This window comes from Chlorocebus sabaeus, chromosome 9 (assembly GCF_047675955.1).
Source record: "Chlorocebus sabaeus isolate Y175 chromosome 9, mChlSab1.0.hap1, whole genome shotgun sequence".
In the NCBI taxonomy this organism is placed as follows: domain Eukaryota; kingdom Metazoa; phylum Chordata; class Mammalia; order Primates; family Cercopithecidae; genus Chlorocebus; species Chlorocebus sabaeus.
Genome location: NC_132912.1, coordinates 94726006 through 94744455, shown reverse-complemented (window position 1 = coordinate 94744455; position 18450 = coordinate 94726006). Strand labels below are relative to the sequence as shown.

The 18450-nt window shown below is 37.4% G+C and overlaps 1 protein-coding gene across 2 annotated transcripts in view; it reads right to left on the bottom strand.

Annotated features, from left to right (window-relative positions):
• BTAF1 (B-TFIID TATA-box binding protein associated factor 1) overlaps nt 1–18450 on the bottom strand; it is a 106327-nt gene that overhangs the window by 24164 nt on the left and 63713 nt on the right. For both annotated transcript variants that reach the window (XM_007963543.3, XM_007963538.3), the window contains exons 20-25: nt 15599–16025; nt 13215–13405; nt 11677–11830; nt 10861–10970; nt 8927–9128; nt 7749–7897 (exon numbers count right to left, since the gene is read on the bottom strand). In XM_007963543.3, coding sequence (XP_007961734.1) covers nt 7749–7897; nt 8927–9128; nt 10861–10970; nt 11677–11830; nt 13215–13405; nt 15599–16025 — 1233 coding nt within the window. The remainder of the gene's footprint in view (nt 1–7748; nt 7898–8926; nt 9129–10860; nt 10971–11676; nt 11831–13214; nt 13406–15598; nt 16026–18450) is intronic.

The window sequence follows — 18450 nt, the reverse complement described above, 5'->3', positions numbered from 1 at the left end:
TTTTAAGAGTGTAACAAAGTACTGACACAATAATCTATCTAAAAAAGAAATCAAGAAAACAATCCCATTTACAATAGCAACAAAAAAAAAATAGGAATAAATTTAAGGAGGTGAAAGATCTATACACTGAAAGTTATAGAACATTAATGAAAGAAACTGCTGGGGACACAAATAAATGGACATAAATATGGAAAATAAATGTTCTTGGGCTGGAAGAACCAATATTGTTAAAATGTCCATACTACCCAAAACGATCTACAGATGTGATGCAATCCCTACACTGCACTGAGAATCCCTAATCCCCAAAATTCCAGTGGCATATTTTACAGAAGTAGAAAAAGCAATCCTAAAACTCATATGGTTCTCTATTATCCCTCTGAATAAGCTTTCTATAAAAACAAACAAAAAAAACTCAGGTTGAACCACAAAAACCCCCGACAGCCAAAGCAATCTTGAGCAAAAGGAACAAAGCTGGAGGGATCACACTACCTGATTTCAAAATATACTACAAAGCTATAGTAATCAAAAGAGTATGATCCTGGCATAAAAGCAGACAAAGACCAATGGAACAGACTGGAGAGACCAGAAATAAATGCATGTATTTACAGTTAATCTTTGACAAAAGAACACACAAGGGGGAAGGACAGCCTCTTCAATAAATGGTGTTGGGAAAACTGGATATTCACACACAGAAGAACGAAACTGGACCTTTGTATCTTACACCAAGTACAAAACTCAGGTCACAACTGATCAAAAAATTAAACATAAGACTGGAAACTATAAAATTACTGGAAAAAAAATAGAAAAAAGCCTTTTTGACACTGGTCTGGGCAAATTTTTTGGATATGACTCCAAAAGCACAAGAAACAAAATCAAAATACAGGCCAGTCATGGTGGTTCACCCCTGTAAATCCCAGCACTTTGGGAGATTGAGGCAGGAGCACTGCTTGAACCCAGGAGTTTAAGACCAGCCTGGGGTAAACAGAGGGAGACCCCATCTCTACACAAAATAGTTAGCTGGGCATGGTGGCACACACCTGAAGTCCCAGCTACTTGGGAAGCTGGGGTAGGAAGATCACTTGAGCCCAGGAGTTCGAGGCTGCAGTGAGCCATGATCATACAACTGCACTCCAGCCTGGGCAACAGAGTGAGACCTTGTCTCAAAAACAAAAACCCAAAATCAAAATATAGGTTGAGCATCCCAAATCCAAATACCGAAAACATTGTTAATGCCAGCATGACAGATGAAGGAAACGCTCATTGGTGCATTTCAGATTTCAGATTTTCAGATTAGGGATGCTCAACTGGTAAGTATAATGCAAACGTTCAAAAATCTGAAATCTTAAATACTTCTAGTCACAAGCATTTCAGATAAAGGATACTCAACATAGACAAATGGGACTGCATCAAAGTAAAAAGCTTTCTGCATAGCACAAGAGACAATTAACAGACTGAAGAGACAACCAACAGCATGGGAAAAATTATTTGTGAACCATAAATCTTGATAAGGGGTTAGTATCTAAAATATAAAAGGAACTCAACTCAACAGAGAAAAAATAAGATTTAAAAATGGGCAAAGGACCTGAATAGGTATTTCTTCAGAAAAAAAAAAAAAAAATACACACACACACACACACACACACACACACACACACAGAGCCAACAGACATATGAAAAAATGCTCAACATAAATCATCAGGGAAATACAAATTAAAACTGGTATGAGATATTACCTCACAACTGTTAGAATGGCTATTACTAAAAAGACAAAACGTGTGGAGGAAGATGTGGAGAAATGGGAACCCTTGCATACTGTTGGTGGGAATGTAAATTAGTACAGCATTATGGAAAACAGTATGGATGTTACTCAAAAAACTAAAAATAAAACTACCATATAATCTAGCAATCCCACTTTTGGTTATATATCCAAAGGAAATGAAATCAGTACACTGAAGGGATATCTGTACTTCTGTGTTCATTGCAGCATTATTCACAATAGCTTAGATTTGGAATCAACCCAAGTGTTCGTCTATGTGATGAACGGATAAAGAAGCTGTAGTGTATCTATATATAATTGGATACTATTCAGCCTCTAAGAAGGAAATTTTGTGACACCATGAATAAACCTGGATGACATTATGCTAAAGGAAACAAGCCAGGCACAGAAAGACAAATATTATGTGACCTCACTTATATGTGGAAATCTAAAATGTCAAACTCATGGAAGCAGAGTAGAAGAGTGGTTGCTAGGTGCTTAGTAGGTGGAGGGGAGAGGACTGAGGGGAGATGGACAGATGTTGGTTAAAGGGTACAAAGTTTATTTAGAATGAATACATTCTGTAGATCTGTATAGCATGGTGACTACAGTTAATGATAATGTACACTTGGAAACTGCTAAAAGATTAAAATTTAATTAAATGGGTTTTCACCACAAAAAATGATGAGTGTATGAACTAAGATATATTAATTGGTCTGATATATTTCACAACATCATTTTGGACACCATAACTTTTTTTTTTTTTTTTTGAGACGGAATCTCACTCTGTCGCCCAAGCTGGAGTGCAGTGGCCCCATCTCAGCTCACTGCAACCTCCGCCTCCCAAGTTCAAGTGATTCTCCTGCCTTAGCCTCCTGAGTAGCTGGTAATACAAGTGCGTGCCACCATGCCTGGCTAATTTTTCTATTTTTAGTAGAGACAGGGTTTCACCAGTTGGCCAGGCTGGTTTTGAACTCCTGACCTCGTGATCTGCCCACTTCGGCCTCCCAAAGTGCTGGGATTACAGGCCTGAGCCACCATGCCTAGCCACATGTTTTTTATTAATAAAAAATGAAAGACCAAAAAAGTCATGAGACCAAAAAATTTGAGAACTACTGCCCTATGATGTCTCCCAACTTAAGAAATTTAAAATTCTGGAAACAGAATTTCAATTAAATCTAACTAAAATATATATTCCACATAACACTAAAAATAGCATTAGGGCAGTGAGGTATGTACAATGAGTCTATTTTCAAAGGTTTTGGAATTAACTTTACTAAGATAAAAACGAACATTTTAGAACATCTAACAACATAATGATAATCATTAAAGTCTTTCTGCAAAATGCTTTACAAATAACAAAATCTTCATATATTTATTCTCATGGAAATTTTAAGAAATGACAAGACATAGGGCTACATAGCTAGGTCCATTCCCTAACAATGAAACCCTAAACCCAAGTGTCACAAATATTGGTTCAGTGCCAGCAACCCCTCTTGTGAGTGTCTTTCTCACTCCAATTCCCATAAAAATCAGCAAAAGTTACTAACAGTGCAGGGAATTAGTGTTTCTATAAAAATCACTGGTTGATATTCCAAGATTCTTTGACAACATGCATTTTGGAAAAGTAGATGACTTTTTCTATGAAGACTTAACAGAGAGAATGAAAATAAAGAGGAACTGGAATGAACTTTCATGACATCATTCCTGTTTCTATTGCTATATATCTTCAAATTCACTAATATTCTCTTCCACAGTATGTCTAACCTGCTATTAATGCAATCCAGTGTGTTTTTATTTATAACTGCATTTTTCATCTCTAGAAGTTCAATTTGGGTCATTCTTATATTTTTCATTGTGCTCATCACACTCATGCTTTCCTCCTCTACCTTGAACATATGGAGTATGTGTATGTGTATGTGTATGTGTGTGTGTGTGTGTGTGTATATATACATATATATATATATTTTTTTTTTTTTTTGAGACAAGGTTTCATCATGTTGTCCAGGGTGGTTTCGAATTCCTGAGCTCAAGGGATCCGCCTGCTTTGGCCTCCCAAAGTGCTGGTATTACAGAGGTGAGCCACTGCACTCAGCCCTGGAGTATATTTTAATGTCCTTGTCTATTATATGGGTCTCCTCAGGGGACTGTTTCTATTGACTGTATTTTCCCCCAGTTACTGGACATATTTTTGGGTGTGGTAATTTTTTGGTGAATGTCAAACATCTTAAGTTTTTTTTTTTTTTGTTTTTTTTTTTTAATTATTCCTTTAAATATGGTGAGGCTTTTTTTTTTTCTGGGCAATATTTAGTTCAGCTGAAATTAATTACATCCCATTGAGGCTTGCTTTTAAGCTTTATCCAGGAAGATCCAAATCAGCCTTTTGTCAAGGGCTAACTTGGCCCTATTACTGAGGCAATATGCTTCTAAGGACTTGATGCTCAGTATGGTAGAAGGTCTTGTTACTCTTACTCTCCTTAGTGGAAATACAAACTATTCCCAGCCCTCTGTGAGGTCTGGAAATTGCTCCACCTACTCCTTTCTACAGTGATTCCTTCCTCAGTCTCAAAGATGTTGTCATAGTACATGCAGATGAGTACTCAGCCAAAAGCTTGGAAGAACCCCCTGTGAACCTCTGGAGCTTTCTCTCTGTGCAGCTACCTCCTGTCTGTGCAGTACCTACCTTCAGGTACTCTGTCTTGCAAATTTTGTCTTAACTCTTCAGTTCAGCAAGACTACTGGGCTCTCTTTGGGTTTCCCTTCTCTGTGATATGGCTTCAGGCAATAAGCCAGGGCACTTCCTTTGTTTTGTTTCTCTCATAGTTCACTATCCAGTGCTGCCTGTCGTCCAATGCCTGAAAACCACTGTTTGGTACGTTTTGTCTGGTTTTCTAGTTAAGGTAGGAGGATAAATCTGTTGCCCGTTTTTCCATCATGGCCAGAAGCAAAATCTGTATCACAGTCTTGTAATTTTCACATCTATCAAAGTGAGTCTTACTAATCTTTTCTCAATACCTAAAGTTCAAAATCTCTTTTGTCAATCTGTTATCAAGTATTGTTGTTTTTCCTTAAGAACAAACAAACCGGGTGGCTCATGCCTGTAATCCCAGCACTTTGAGAGGCTGAGGCGGGCAGATCACCTAAGGTCAGGAGTTCGAGACCAGCCTGGCCAACATGGTGCAACCCCGTCTCTACTAAAAATACAAAAAATTAGCATGGTAGCCAGCACCTGTAATCCCAGTTACTAGGGAGGCTGAGGTAGGAGAATTGCTTGAACCCAGGAGGCGGAGGTTGCAGGAACCAAGATCACACCATTGCACTCTAACCTGGGCAACAAGAACAAAACTCCATCTCAAAACAAAACAAAACAAAAAACCAACCAAGAAAACTCCAAAAGACTATTGCTAAGTGTTAGAGTTTAGACCCTTTATCACCTCACAGTGGATGTGAGCTCTATTTTGGTGCACTTTGAATTCTAATCCATATTTAAATGGCTATTAAACCGATTTTCCTAAAATATGACTTTCAGCTGTTAGACTAATTTTCCTTAAAAACAAACAAAAACAGCGTCATCATCTCCTTTGTTTAAAGAACACATAATAGCTTCCCACTGCTCACTTATTTCAAAGCTAAGAAAGGGCCAAGGAGACTAAGTACAACACATTTGGTTTAAAAGTGGGATGAAGGCCTCGGAGTTAAAAGAATCTGAGTTAAAATGTAGGAAGCAGAGGATGAAAACAATTCTGGGAATGACACCTCGGTCTTTTGACACCATGGTCTAGTATCTGTGTTGTTGCAGTAATTTTTTTTCATACATTTTTTAGTGTGAGGTAAAATATACATGTAGAGAAATAATCTAAGAAACAGTTTAGTAAATTATAAAACAAACATCTGTACAACCAGATCAAGAAAAATACCACTGCAGTCACCCCAGAAGATCCCATATGCTCCTTCCCAATCATAACCTTCTCTCTCCTTTCCTCAAGAGGTAATCATTTCACTGACTTTTATGGTAATTTCTTTCTTATTTTTCTTTATACCTTTATCACCAAATTTCTTTTGCCTGTTTTTGAATTTAATAAAAAAGGAATCCTATGTTAAGGATTCATGAATATTACTGTGTCTGTGTCTTCTTGCAGTATAACAGTACACAATTTACATATCTACTCTCCATGACCATTTGGGTGATTTCCAGTTTTAGACTCCTATAAGTGATGTTATATTCTTGGCCAGGCATGGTGGTTCACACCTGTAATCCCAGCACTTTGGGAGGCCAAGGCGGGAGGATCACCTGAGGTGGGCAGTTGAGACAAGCCTGATCAACAAGCAGAAACCCCGTCTCTACTAAAAATACAAAATTAGCAGGGTGTGGTGGCACATGCCTATAATCCCAGCTGTTTGGGAGGCTGAGGCAGGAGAATCACTTGAATCTGGGAGGTGGAGGGTGCAGTGAGCTGAACTCGCACCATTGCACTCCAGCCTAGGCAACAAGAGCAAAACTCTGTCTCAAAAAAAAAAAAAAAAAAAAAAAATTCTTGAAAAAATGTGTTGAATTCTCTAGGGTATATATGTAGGATGAATTTTTCAGGTCATTAGGCTGGGTATCTTCAATTTTACCAGATATAACCAAACTGTTTTACAAAGAGGCTATCCTATTTATAACTCATTATTTTGCTGGTAGGAATGTCAAATGATACAGTTACTTTGGAAAACAATTAGGCAGTTTTATAAAAAAAATTAAACGAACTTACCATATGACCCGGCATTTCATTCTTAAGTATTTACTCAAAAGAAATAAAAACACACATCCACACAAAGACTTACAAATGCAAATGCAGAGTAGTATTGTTCCTTTTTTTGTAGAGACGGGGTTTCACCATTTTGTATTTTCAGTTGGTCAGGCTAATCTCGAACTCCTGACCTCAAGTGATCCACCCGCTGTGGCCTCCCAAAGTGCTGGGATTACAGGCATGAGTCACCTCACCCAGCCCATAATAACTATTAATAGAAGCTGGTAACAATCCAAATATCCATCAACTGGTGACAGGATAAACAAAATGTGGTATGTCCATACAATGGAATACTACTTATCAATAAAAAGGAAGTACTTGTACATGTTACAACATGGATGACATGCCATACCTACCATTTCCTGAATTATTCCTGGCTCTTTCTGTGTTTCAAGCCACTTCAGTTTCCTGCACTGGCCATACATTATTTGCGTCCCCATGAATGTACTCCAAAATGCTCCAACATGATCCTTCTAGTCTTCTTTTTCATACTCCCACAGAGACCTCATTTGCTTTTTACAGTCTTAATTACCATCTCTCAAATTTATCTTTTGCCTAAACTTTAGCCCACAGTCTACAAGTAGACGTTACCAGAAAAACTTAGGAACAATTCTATTTCTAGAAAAGCATTAGTAAATTTTTTTAGGAATCATAGTGTCTGATTTCCTGTTTTACTTAAATTAAAACTCTGTGTTAAAGAAAAAAAGTACCAATTAAAAGCCTAAAAATCTTAATTATTGTAATATAAACATTTTTGAAATAATGCCTTCTTTTTTTTAGCCTGACATGTTCTTTAACAAGTGTTAATTTTCTTTTCTTTTCTTTATTTTGAGATGGAGTCTTGCTGTCGCCCAGGACAGAGTGCAGTGGCACGATCTTGGTTCACTGCAACCTCTGCCTCCAGGTTCCAATAATTCTCGTGCCTCAGGGTCCTGAGTAGCTGAGACTACAGGCACACACCACCATGCCCAACTAATTGGTTTTGTTTTGTTTTTTGTATTTTTTTAGTAGAGACAGGGTTTCACCCACGTTGGCCAGGTTGGTCTCAAACTCCTGACCTCAGATGATCCAACTGCCTCAGCCTCCCAAAGTGCTGGGATTACAGGCATGAGCCTTTGTACCTGGCCCTAAAAAGGGTTACAATTATTATGGATCAAGTTATAGAAAACATTAAGTCTATACAGCAAGTATCTTTGACTTACCTCAAGTGGCATGAGTCTAATTAGCGTTGCAAAGCACTGTGTGGCCATGAATCTCACACTGTCTGTCTGATCACTCATTCTTCCCAATACAGGAACAACTAAAAGGACAATATATGGAACAATACCAACATCCAGTTGTTCCATTACACCTGAGTGAGTGATTAAGGAAATTTTGAAATGGTTCCGAGACACACATTTTCACAAACAAATTGATACCAAGATTGAAACTTTTTAAAAGGCTCATCATTTTCTCATCTGTATTATGAGGGAAGAGACTGACCCTCCAGGCCTATGATTCAATTATAACAGTATCTGCCCATTTTGTTGCTTCTTGGAAAATATTATGTAACTTTCTCATGATTAGGAATATAAAATTACAGTTTTCTTCTGAGGAAAGCCAGAAGAAGCTTTACTAATAAGATTTTTCTCATAGAGAAATTGCTACAAGCGTCTGGGATTCCAATGGCAAAATAAAATAAGTCACATTGTAAGTAAAGGAATACAACTGAGTGTCACTCAAAGATTAATTCCAAATTTCCCACCAGGATCTTGACAATCACCAGCAGGATATAGTGAGCCTAGTAAGCGCAGTTCTCCTGTAATCTTCAGTATTTTTGAACCAGAGTTCTACTGATTTGATCTTCATCCATCTTTTGTGCTCTGTGAAATATCTTTCAGATACTTTGAGTTAAAGAATGTTAGCTGCTGCCATACCCTTAGCAAAGGGCTTGCCTGTATGTTTCTAATTATCTAGTATATTTTGGTCATTTTAAACCCAATTAATGAACAAACTTTAAAAACATAACATGTTTATAACATAAGGACTACCTACAGAATACCTGATTAATAAGATACTGATTATAAACAAATAAATCACTTACTAGACATATAGTTCATAAAGTACATAAACTATTTTGCCTATTAAAAAGATGTTTTAAAATTAATAGCAATTTTCCAAACTTTCCATGTGAAAATTTTTATCATAAAATGCAAATCAATTTGTAACATATTTGTAATAAAATACGAAAATATTTCAAAATAAGATGTAAAAAGAATAGGCATTTTTTGGAACAAGGCAGGTTATTTATGTGCATATTTGAATACATCAATTTCATTTTAATTATCCTTAAGTGAAATGAATATAATTCCTCAACAGTTTGTCAAATAAAAAAGGATACAGGCAAGTGCTTCAATTGCACCCTCTTGTTTGACACTGTCATCAATTGCTCCCAGCCATGGAAGAACCTTCTCCAAAAAAATATTCATTGTTTCCATGGTAGCTATTTTGCTCATGACTCCTACACAACGAGCAGCCATGTGCCTCACTGCAGTACTGGGGTACTGAAGGCACATATAAAGATGTGGCAAATGCTGGACCAACTAAAAACAAAAAGTTAATGGCAATTAGAATTCTTATTAGGAAAATACTGTTTAATATGTAACTATAATAGCCCATACTCAGGAAAGTTTTCAATATTCTAAGTGACTCTAAAAATACCTCCAAATACTTCAAAACATTACTGTCAAAACATTCTCAATAGAAATCGAATCCAAATCTAAACTAATGTATTACAACTCTTTCAAAAAGAAGGGGAAAAAGGGTATAGAATCTCTCTTCTGCTCATATCCTCTCTTAGGCATACAGGAATACTCAATTCTTTCCAAAATTAACAGGAAACAAACCGAAAAGTACTTGGCAAGATTCTTCTACTGAGGCTGGAAAAACAGCACCACACATCACCAGCCCCCTCCAAATTTGGTAGCACTAATTTAGGTTTAGGTACATATTTTTTATTCAGTGGCTTGAGTGTTCCCGATTTTATTCTAGCACCATACTTCGGTAGGTATCCTCCACTGTAGCTTTCTGGCTTACCATAGGTGTTATAATCACAACAGCATTATGACAGCACCTTATTATTAAATGTCTGCTACATGGAACACCAGAATTAATGCTGATGAGCCAGGTATCTGTTCAACAGTTTGATGTGCCTTACAGTTCAGCTGAATGCATGTTGCTAATTATGGAGGTTAAGAGCATACAGATGGACTCTTCTTTTTTTTGCTGTTTTTTCTTTTTTTTTTTGAGCCCAAGTCTTGCTCTGTTGCCTAGGCTGGAGTGCAGTGGCACAATCTCAGCTCACTGCAACCTCGGCCTCCCGGGTTCCAGTGAGTCTCCTGCCTCAGTTTCCCGAGTAGCTGGGACTACAGGCGTGTCCCACCACGCCCGGCTAATTTTTATATTTTTAGTAGAGATGGGGTTTCACCATATTGGCCAGGCTGGTCTTGAACTCCTGACCTCATGATTCACCCACCTTGGCCTCCCAAACTACTAGGATTACAGGTGTGAGCCACCACACCCTGCCTATTTTTCTTTACTAATAGTAAATCAGCAGAACTTTTAACAAGTAAAAGGACATACTTTATTACTATGTACAAAAAAATCCATTCTTCTCTACCCTCTGATAGATTTTCCCTTTTGTGTTAAATAACAAAAGAGAACTGGGCTAATACCCTTCAAAATGGGGTAAACTGCAGAGAGCTTCTTATTGAAGATACATGAAAAGAATAATACTCTCTTACGAAAAAAAACCAGATAATTCTCTATTTTCCTCCTCCCTCTGTCCTAATTCTTTTATAAGAAACATTTTAATAGTTAAAAAAAAAAAAAATCACAAACCAATGTTCTATCTTTGCACTGACCAGCTTCACCTTAGGCAGATAACTCCTTTCACCTTTATACTTATCTAGGAAACAGATTTCATTATGTATGCTTTTCCTTTCTTGGAGCTATATTATTAGGATCATCTGGATGAACAGGGCTGCAGTTTTCTTCCCTATTTATGTCTGGCTCCTGTGCCATCAGAGTCCTTCCCTCAATTCCCCCACATTCTAAGCTTCCAGGTTGGGTTTTCTCTCAAATTCAAGCAGCCAGGTCTACATCAAAGCCCACAAGAGTTGCACTGTTAGTAAAGGAGGAATCTAGTTATACCACAGCAAAGAAAAATGCAATTACTAAGGATGACATCAAAGTTGTACCTTTTAAACCTTAAGACTTTTTAATAAGATCACTTGTTTTATTTGAAGAAATATTACACTTGCATTAGTTAGTTACCAAGGGATGAAGCTCAGAATCCATTGAAGCTGCTGCTGTTTCAAAAACTTGCAGAGAATTCACCAATTCTTGAGCAGGGCTATCTCCCTTTTCCAGGAGGGATTTTCCATCTGTTAAAATATATTGTCTGTATTATCTGGCAAATAATTTTTCAAAATCTAGAGCACACAAAAACCTTTAGCACTTTTTCAGCTAGCATAGGAGAGTCAATTTTGCTTTTGAGTGTTAAAATTAAATGCCAAGACCTTAATTTAAGTGCTGGGGTACTACATGTAGAGCAACCAAAGAACTTAAACATAATGATCCATTTCAAGTATCTCTTCCAAAAAAAAAATTTTTTTTTTTTTTGAGACAGAGTCTCGCTCTGTCATCCAGACTGCAGTGCAGTGGCATAATTTCAGCTCACTGCAACTTTCACTCCCAGAGTTCAAGCAATCCTTCTGCCTCAGTCTCCAGAGTAGCTGGGAGCACAGGCGTGTGCCACCACACCCAGCTAATTTTTGCATTTTTACTAGAGACGGGGTTTTGCCACGTTAGCCAGGTTGGTCTCAGACTCCTGACCTCAAGTGATCCGCCCACCTGGACCTCCCAAAGTGCTGGGATTACAGGTGTGAGCCATCGCGCCCAACCCAAGTATCTCTTTTTTAAAATTAATGTGTGTGTGTGTTTTTTAAACCAAGTTTCCATTTTAAAACTTACCAGCTGGTCTGGAATAAACAGGTAGAGGCATAGAGGCATTTTTATTTTATAAGGAAATATTTAATTAATAGACATTAAAATCTGTTAAAAACTGGACTCATAAAAATATGTGTATACCAAAATTATTTATGTCGATTGTATTCCTCAATGGGCCAACCATAGCATCCCAGAGATGTGGCAACTTCACTGCCATTTCACCACCAAAATGCTTTACTATAGTTGTCAAAGCAAATTCAGCTCCTCTCCGTTGTACCAGATAAGGCTTCTGGGCCTTAAAATTAAATGTTAGATAAAAACAGAATTTCAGAAAAAAATCATAATACATTTAAAATTTTATCAAGAGAATTTAAAAGTCACCATCTAAGAATTCATAAGGTTATCACTAACCAAGTAAGCAATTATTAGACATGTTTATCACAATTATAAACATTTCCCAATAATTAAATTTACAGGGGCCTACAACACCTAACTAGATTTTTGTGTCAAAAGTAAAACACTTTTTTGGGGTTGAGTATAAGGAACAGAAGGATATGTGCTGTTCCTAGAGATAGTCCTAAGTGATTTCTTCTTTTCCTCCTTCTCTCTACCCCAAAGAAACTTGTCAGCTAGAAAGAAGATAGACAAAATGATGTGTCCTTATTTATACTCACTTAAGGGATAGAACAAGATCATCTGTTTAAGCTAACCCCAAGATTAATAATTCTTATTCAGTAGTAATTAGTCCATAAATCTGTCCCCCCAAAGATATTAATATATATTTTTAAAATTATGTTTAATTGGAGGAATAACTATGTAAACTATAGAGATATAAATATAAAAATCACAGTAAAATTTTTATTAAAATTATTATAGGGAAATATTGTCAGTGAAAAAGACTTTACAGAATGTTTTAAGGGAAATACAGATAATAAGCTGTTGATTTTAAAAAGAAACTTAAAAGAGACCTGTATTTTACAGAAACATGTCTTTTAGTATTGATGGTTTACTGCTGAACCGAGGTAAATTCCTATGCCTTGCAATGCATAGAGAGCATTCATTTCATTGCTAATAATGTGACTGTGAGATTTTCAAAACAAAACACTTTTTAAAAAACCACTGGTTAAGACTGTACTGTGTAACAGGTGGACCAATGGGAAATAATGGAAAGCCTGAATAATGGAAACCCTCACACATATGAAGCATGATATATAACAGAGGTGCCATTATAAATCAGAGAGGAAAGGATTCAATAGTGGGATAAATAGCTGTTCATATGGAAAATATAGAACCCTACCTCACACTATGCATTTAATAAACATCAAATTGACTAAAAAAGTCAGGTGGGTGGCAATTATATGACATTTGTGCATTGAAAGGACAGAGAAAAGTTAGCTTTCACTATTATTCAACACCTTCTCTACAGTCACTGCTATAGGACTGAATTAGTTTACAAGGCTGTCTTGCCTAGGAAGATAAAGTTAAGCTGGTAAAAATTACAAGAGACATGAGAAATTTGAAGTTTGCCATTTTTCTGGATCATATTGTTGGAGTACTCCAAAAATTAATCCCAGTCCTTTCACTTAAAAACAGTTTTGGAAGCTAATACAACTTAGTTCTCAATTTGTAAGCCAGATATTTGTTTAAAATCAAAGCATTCAAATAAAAAAACTATTTACCTCATCAAGTTCAACAAGAATATTTCCACTACTTCCTGCAGGAAGATCTGCTATTTGAGCTTTTACTGCTTTGGGGGTAGGACCTCGCCTACTTGTGATAGCAAAGGCAGCTTTCTGGTGCCTGTAGAGTGTAATTATACCTCTGTGCTTGGTGACAGTATGGTGCATTCCATCTTTTTCTGAGGTGGATCCTAATAAGAAAAAAGTCAAATAATCTTTTAATCATAATATTGGTGATACCAAATGTTTTCGGCTCCATAAGAGATGTAACATTTTTAAACTATGTCTTTTAGGCCTCAACTTTTATAGGCCAATGACATTTTCTTTAGACAATGGAATGGCAATAAAATAGTCTATTTAAATAGGATTTATACCTAATACAATTCAGGTCACAGTCATCATCTGAACAATGATAAACAGCACATGAAAAAATTATCGTGCCTTCAGTTAATATGTGTGTGTGTATATATATATACACGCATATATATATATATATTTTTTTAATTTTCTTTTTGAGACAGGGTCTTGCTCTGTTGCCCAGGCTGGACAGTAGTGCCACGGTCTCAGCTCACTGCAACCTCCACCTCCTAGGCTCAAGCGATCCACCCCTCCCACCTCAGCCTCCTGAGGAGCTAGGACTACAGGCACACACCACCACACCCAGGTAATTTTTTTATTTTTTGAAGAGACAGGGTTTCACCATGTTGCCCAGGCTGGTCTCAAACTCCTGAGCTCACTCCATCTGCCCGCCTCTGTCTCCCAAAATGTTGGGATTATAGGCATGAGCCACCATGCCCAGCCTATTAATTTTTTATTGTTGTTGCTGTTGTTTTTGAAATGGAGTCTCACTCTGTCACCTAGGCTGGAGTGCAGTGGTGCAATCTTGGCTCACTGCAACCTCTGCTTCCCAGGTTCAAGTGATTCTCGTGCCTCAGCCTCCCAAGTAGCTGGGATTACAGACGCGTGCCACCACGTACAGATAATTTTTATATATATTTTTTAGTAGAGATGGGGTATCACCATGTTGGCCAGGCTGGTCTCGAACTCCTTGCCTCAAGTTATTGGCCCACCTCGACCTCCTAAAGTGCTGGGATTACAGGCATGAGCCACCGCCTGGCCCCGGCCTATTAATTAATTAATTAAATTTTTTTCAGACGGAGCTTCACTCTTGTTGCCCAGGCTGGAATGCAATGGTGCGATCTCAGCTCACCACAACCTGCACCTCTCAGGTTGAAGCCATTCTCCTGCCTCACCCTCCCAAGTAGCTGGGATATAGGCATGCGCCACCACGCCTGGCTAATTTTGTATTTTTAGTTGAGATGGGATTTCTCCATTTTGGTCAGGCTGGTCTTGAACTCCTGACCTCAGATGATCCGCCCACCTCGGCCTCCCAAAGTGCTGGGATTACAGGCGTGAGCCGCCGTGCCCGGCCTGGTCTACTACTTTTTAAAAAATTATTGTGCCTAAGCATAACGAGAAACATTAAAAAATACCTCAAACAAATTTTCTCTAAAAGTCAAGTCCAGAGTCACCATGAATTCAAAAAAACATTGGCCACTGCAAAATAATGCTGCCTTACATAGCAATGGAGTAGGGCAGGTAACGGGGGGGCGGGGAATGACCCCATTGCATTTTTAAGATGTTAATATTCAAAATGTCCATCTTCTTCTTCCAGTTCATTCACATATTTTTCAAGATCTATGCTGCACCAAAGCTGTAAGTCTATTACATTTCAAATAATTTGTTCTCCCAATATCTTGTTAACAATCACACATACAAAAATCATACAGGACTGAGTCGTATGAGGGAAACATTGGTCTTTAAGACCCGCCTGCAGAAGGCAGTTCTCATTTTCCATATAAATTCTCCAAGTGAAAACAAAAAAGTTGGTTAAGTATTATTTACCAAAAGTACTAAAAGTTCACTTCACTAATCTCATAAAACATGCACTAAATTAGGGAAACCAAAGATTTTATAATAACTTTTTCAGTCAACAGGGTTGCTCCTTTGATTAAGCAAAAAAAAAAAAAAAAAATTCATTAAATAACATTTGACACAATCAACTTTTCTAGTTTGAGACAGTAAACCATATAATGATGGTTTTGAAGGCAAAGGTAAAGGTGAACACCTGTCTTACAGATTTCAGTCATCTTATATCAGCTATTAGATCTATGAATGGCTTATTTGAACTTAAAGGCTTGTGACTGATAAGCAATATGTGCAAATTCATGTAACAAAGAGTTTTGTTATAATTAAGTATTTTATCTCAGAATGGGAAAAAGCATTAACATGAACTGGCTTTGTGCTTAAATTATACCCATAACTTAACAAAAACAAATTTAAAAGGTTATTTCTCTACCCCAAATAAAAGTTTAGGTATATACCTTTAGAATTTTCCTGGCCACTTTGTGTTGGTACTGGACATGTGACACAAGGAGTTAGATATGGGTCCACACAAAGTGAGCTACAGAGGTTTTTAATAATTTTTGAATTGGGACAGGGCGTCCTTGTTGTGCACTGCTGAAGGAGTTTAGCTATGCACTGAGCTGCATAGTTTTGCACTAGTGTATTCTCTTCTTTTTTAATTGTCTCCATTAATGGTTTTATGATAGGATTTAATTTCTCCGGAAGCTGCTGCAAGCTCACAACTGCACAGGCAGCAAAAGTATGCACTCTCAACTGCAACACTTGCCACTCTTGGTTGGTCTCTGTAACTGTCATTTGGACCTGCTGACGTTTACTATCTAACTGTTGTAACACTTGAGGATTTAAATCGAAAGATGATGTGGCTTCATTAAAAACAGTAGTGACCTATTAAAAAAAAAAAAGAAATTAAAAATCATTAATCATATCAACCCCAAACAGAATGTAAGCTCCTAAAGGGTAGACAGCAAGGTTTCTGTTTCAATTTTGGTTTCCACAATATGTAATATTGTTTTAGTACTCAGTAAACTAAGGTCTGAAACTTCCCAACTAAACTTTATCTTAATCTGACTGAAATTTAACATTAGCATTATATTCTTTAAGAAAGACATTCTCTTGAGAAGAATAAAATTACCTAACCTTTAAATATGTCTAATGGCTTTGAGGAAAATCACATTTAACACCCACAGAGTACTCTGGTGAAACGAGAAAGCTATAGGCAAATATAAACTAACTGTTCATTAAGGAATTCCAAAACTCACAAACTTCTTTTTGGGAAAAATATTTTCAACTCTAAAACTCACAAAAACTTAAGAGTGGCTGTTTACTAAGTGGCAAAGTGTTGCTAACTGAATCATTCTCATTTTTTCTTTAACCTCCCTTCTGGTGGAGATGCCCAGGCAATGGAAGAAAAAGAAACAAAACAAAACAGAACAAAATGGTGCAGTTATCATTCACTTAATTACCAACAGCTGTCTAAGACTACAGGACTGTTGTATCAGGCTACTTTACAAGCCCCATTAAAAGACTGTTCAGCCCATCTTTTTTTAACAACTTTATTCACATATAATTTGCATTCCACAAAAATTACCCATTTGAAATGTACAATGTATAAGATTTATATGAAACAGGGTTACAATGCTAAAAAGTTTCAAAACACTGTCCTAAATCCACTATGCTCATGTCACTTTTCAATGACTGTAGACAACTGAGGAAAAGCCTCCCAGTTACCCCCAAATTAATTCAATCATTCAACCAATATTTATTAAAAGATAAATAAGACATAAGGTCTTAATATGCTCAAAAAATGCAGACACTAATGTGGGAGAGATATAAATAAAGAATTAAGAAAATGTAACATATAACTGCAGTATGTGCAAGTTGCTGTGGGAATACAGAGCATTGCTTAATCCTTCTTAGAAGATATTAGTGGGAGACTTGCCAGAGGAGGGTAACACTTATGCTTCGTTTTTAAAGAATAGGCCAATCAGGGATTATAGGGACATCTTGGCAAACAAAGTGAGGTAGGGAGTGGAAAACAGGGCATTGTCCATGGAATTGAAAAGTTTATCATGGCTTGAGCACAACATGCAGAAAAAGAGATGAACTCTGGATGAGCACAGAGGGTTAGGGGTGGGGAATTCCTGGCAAAGGAAATAGAAGCTCAGGCCCAGAAGTGAGAATGAGCAGAAGTGAATGAGTGTAGTGTACTTCTGCAAGAAGAAAGCTAATTGGGCATGTAGAGAAAGTCTGAGAAATAATGAGGAGATAAGAGATGGAGAATTTAGAAGAAGGTGATGAAAAGAAGAAAGATAAAAATGAAAAAGCAAGGAAAAGGAAAATAATGTTTTTAAGCAGGAGAGGGATGTTCAGGGTGGCACAAAAAGAGCATTGCTAGTCTAGCACAGCATGCAGGATGAAACGGACCAGAGGCTGCCTGGAGCCCTAGAGATGAATCTGGACCTAGATATAAAGTACTAAGATCTGACTGGGCTCTGATAATGGAAATAGAGAAGAGATTAAACATGAGACTTTATTTTATTTATTTATTTTTTTTGAGACGGAGTCTCGCTCTGTGGCCCAGGCTGGAGTGCAATGGCATGATCTCGGCTCACTGCAAGTTCCACCTCCTGGGTTCACGCCATTCTCCCGCCTCAGCCTCCTGAGTAGCTGGGACTACAGGTGCCCGCCACCACGCCCGGCTAATTTTTTATATTTTTAGTAGAGATGGGGTTTCACTGTGTCAGCCAGGATGGTCTCGATCTCCTGACCTCATGATCCGCCCGCCTCAGCCTCCCAAAGTGCTGGAGTTACAGGTGTGAGCCACTGCGCCTGGCCTAAACACATGAGACTTTCTGAAAGAAAATGCTGACAAGATTTGTGACTGGAATAAAAAGAGTATCTTTGTCAAAAAAAAAAAAAAAAAAAAAACCAGTTTTTGTTGGGTTCAGTGTGAAGTGACAGTGAGATATTTAAGTAAAAATGCCTAAAAGAGAATGTAAGAAAGATTGACAGTAGATACCACACAGTACATGGGTAGGAACTAAATCATGAGAATGGTGAAAGAGACAAAGATAGACAGCACGGAAATGTCTATATTTGGCAGGTAACGGGAAAATAGGGATTCAATGAAAGACACAAAAAGGGGCTCCTTTGAAAACTGCCCTTCCCTCAAAAGTCTCTTCGAGGAAAAGAAAAAAGAAAAAAGAAAAAAGTCTCTCCCAGTGATTCTGATATTTATGCTTGTCTTCTAGCCCAAGTCAAAACAACTGAAGAGTAAAAGATCTGAATAAGCAAATCTTTAATTAAAGGG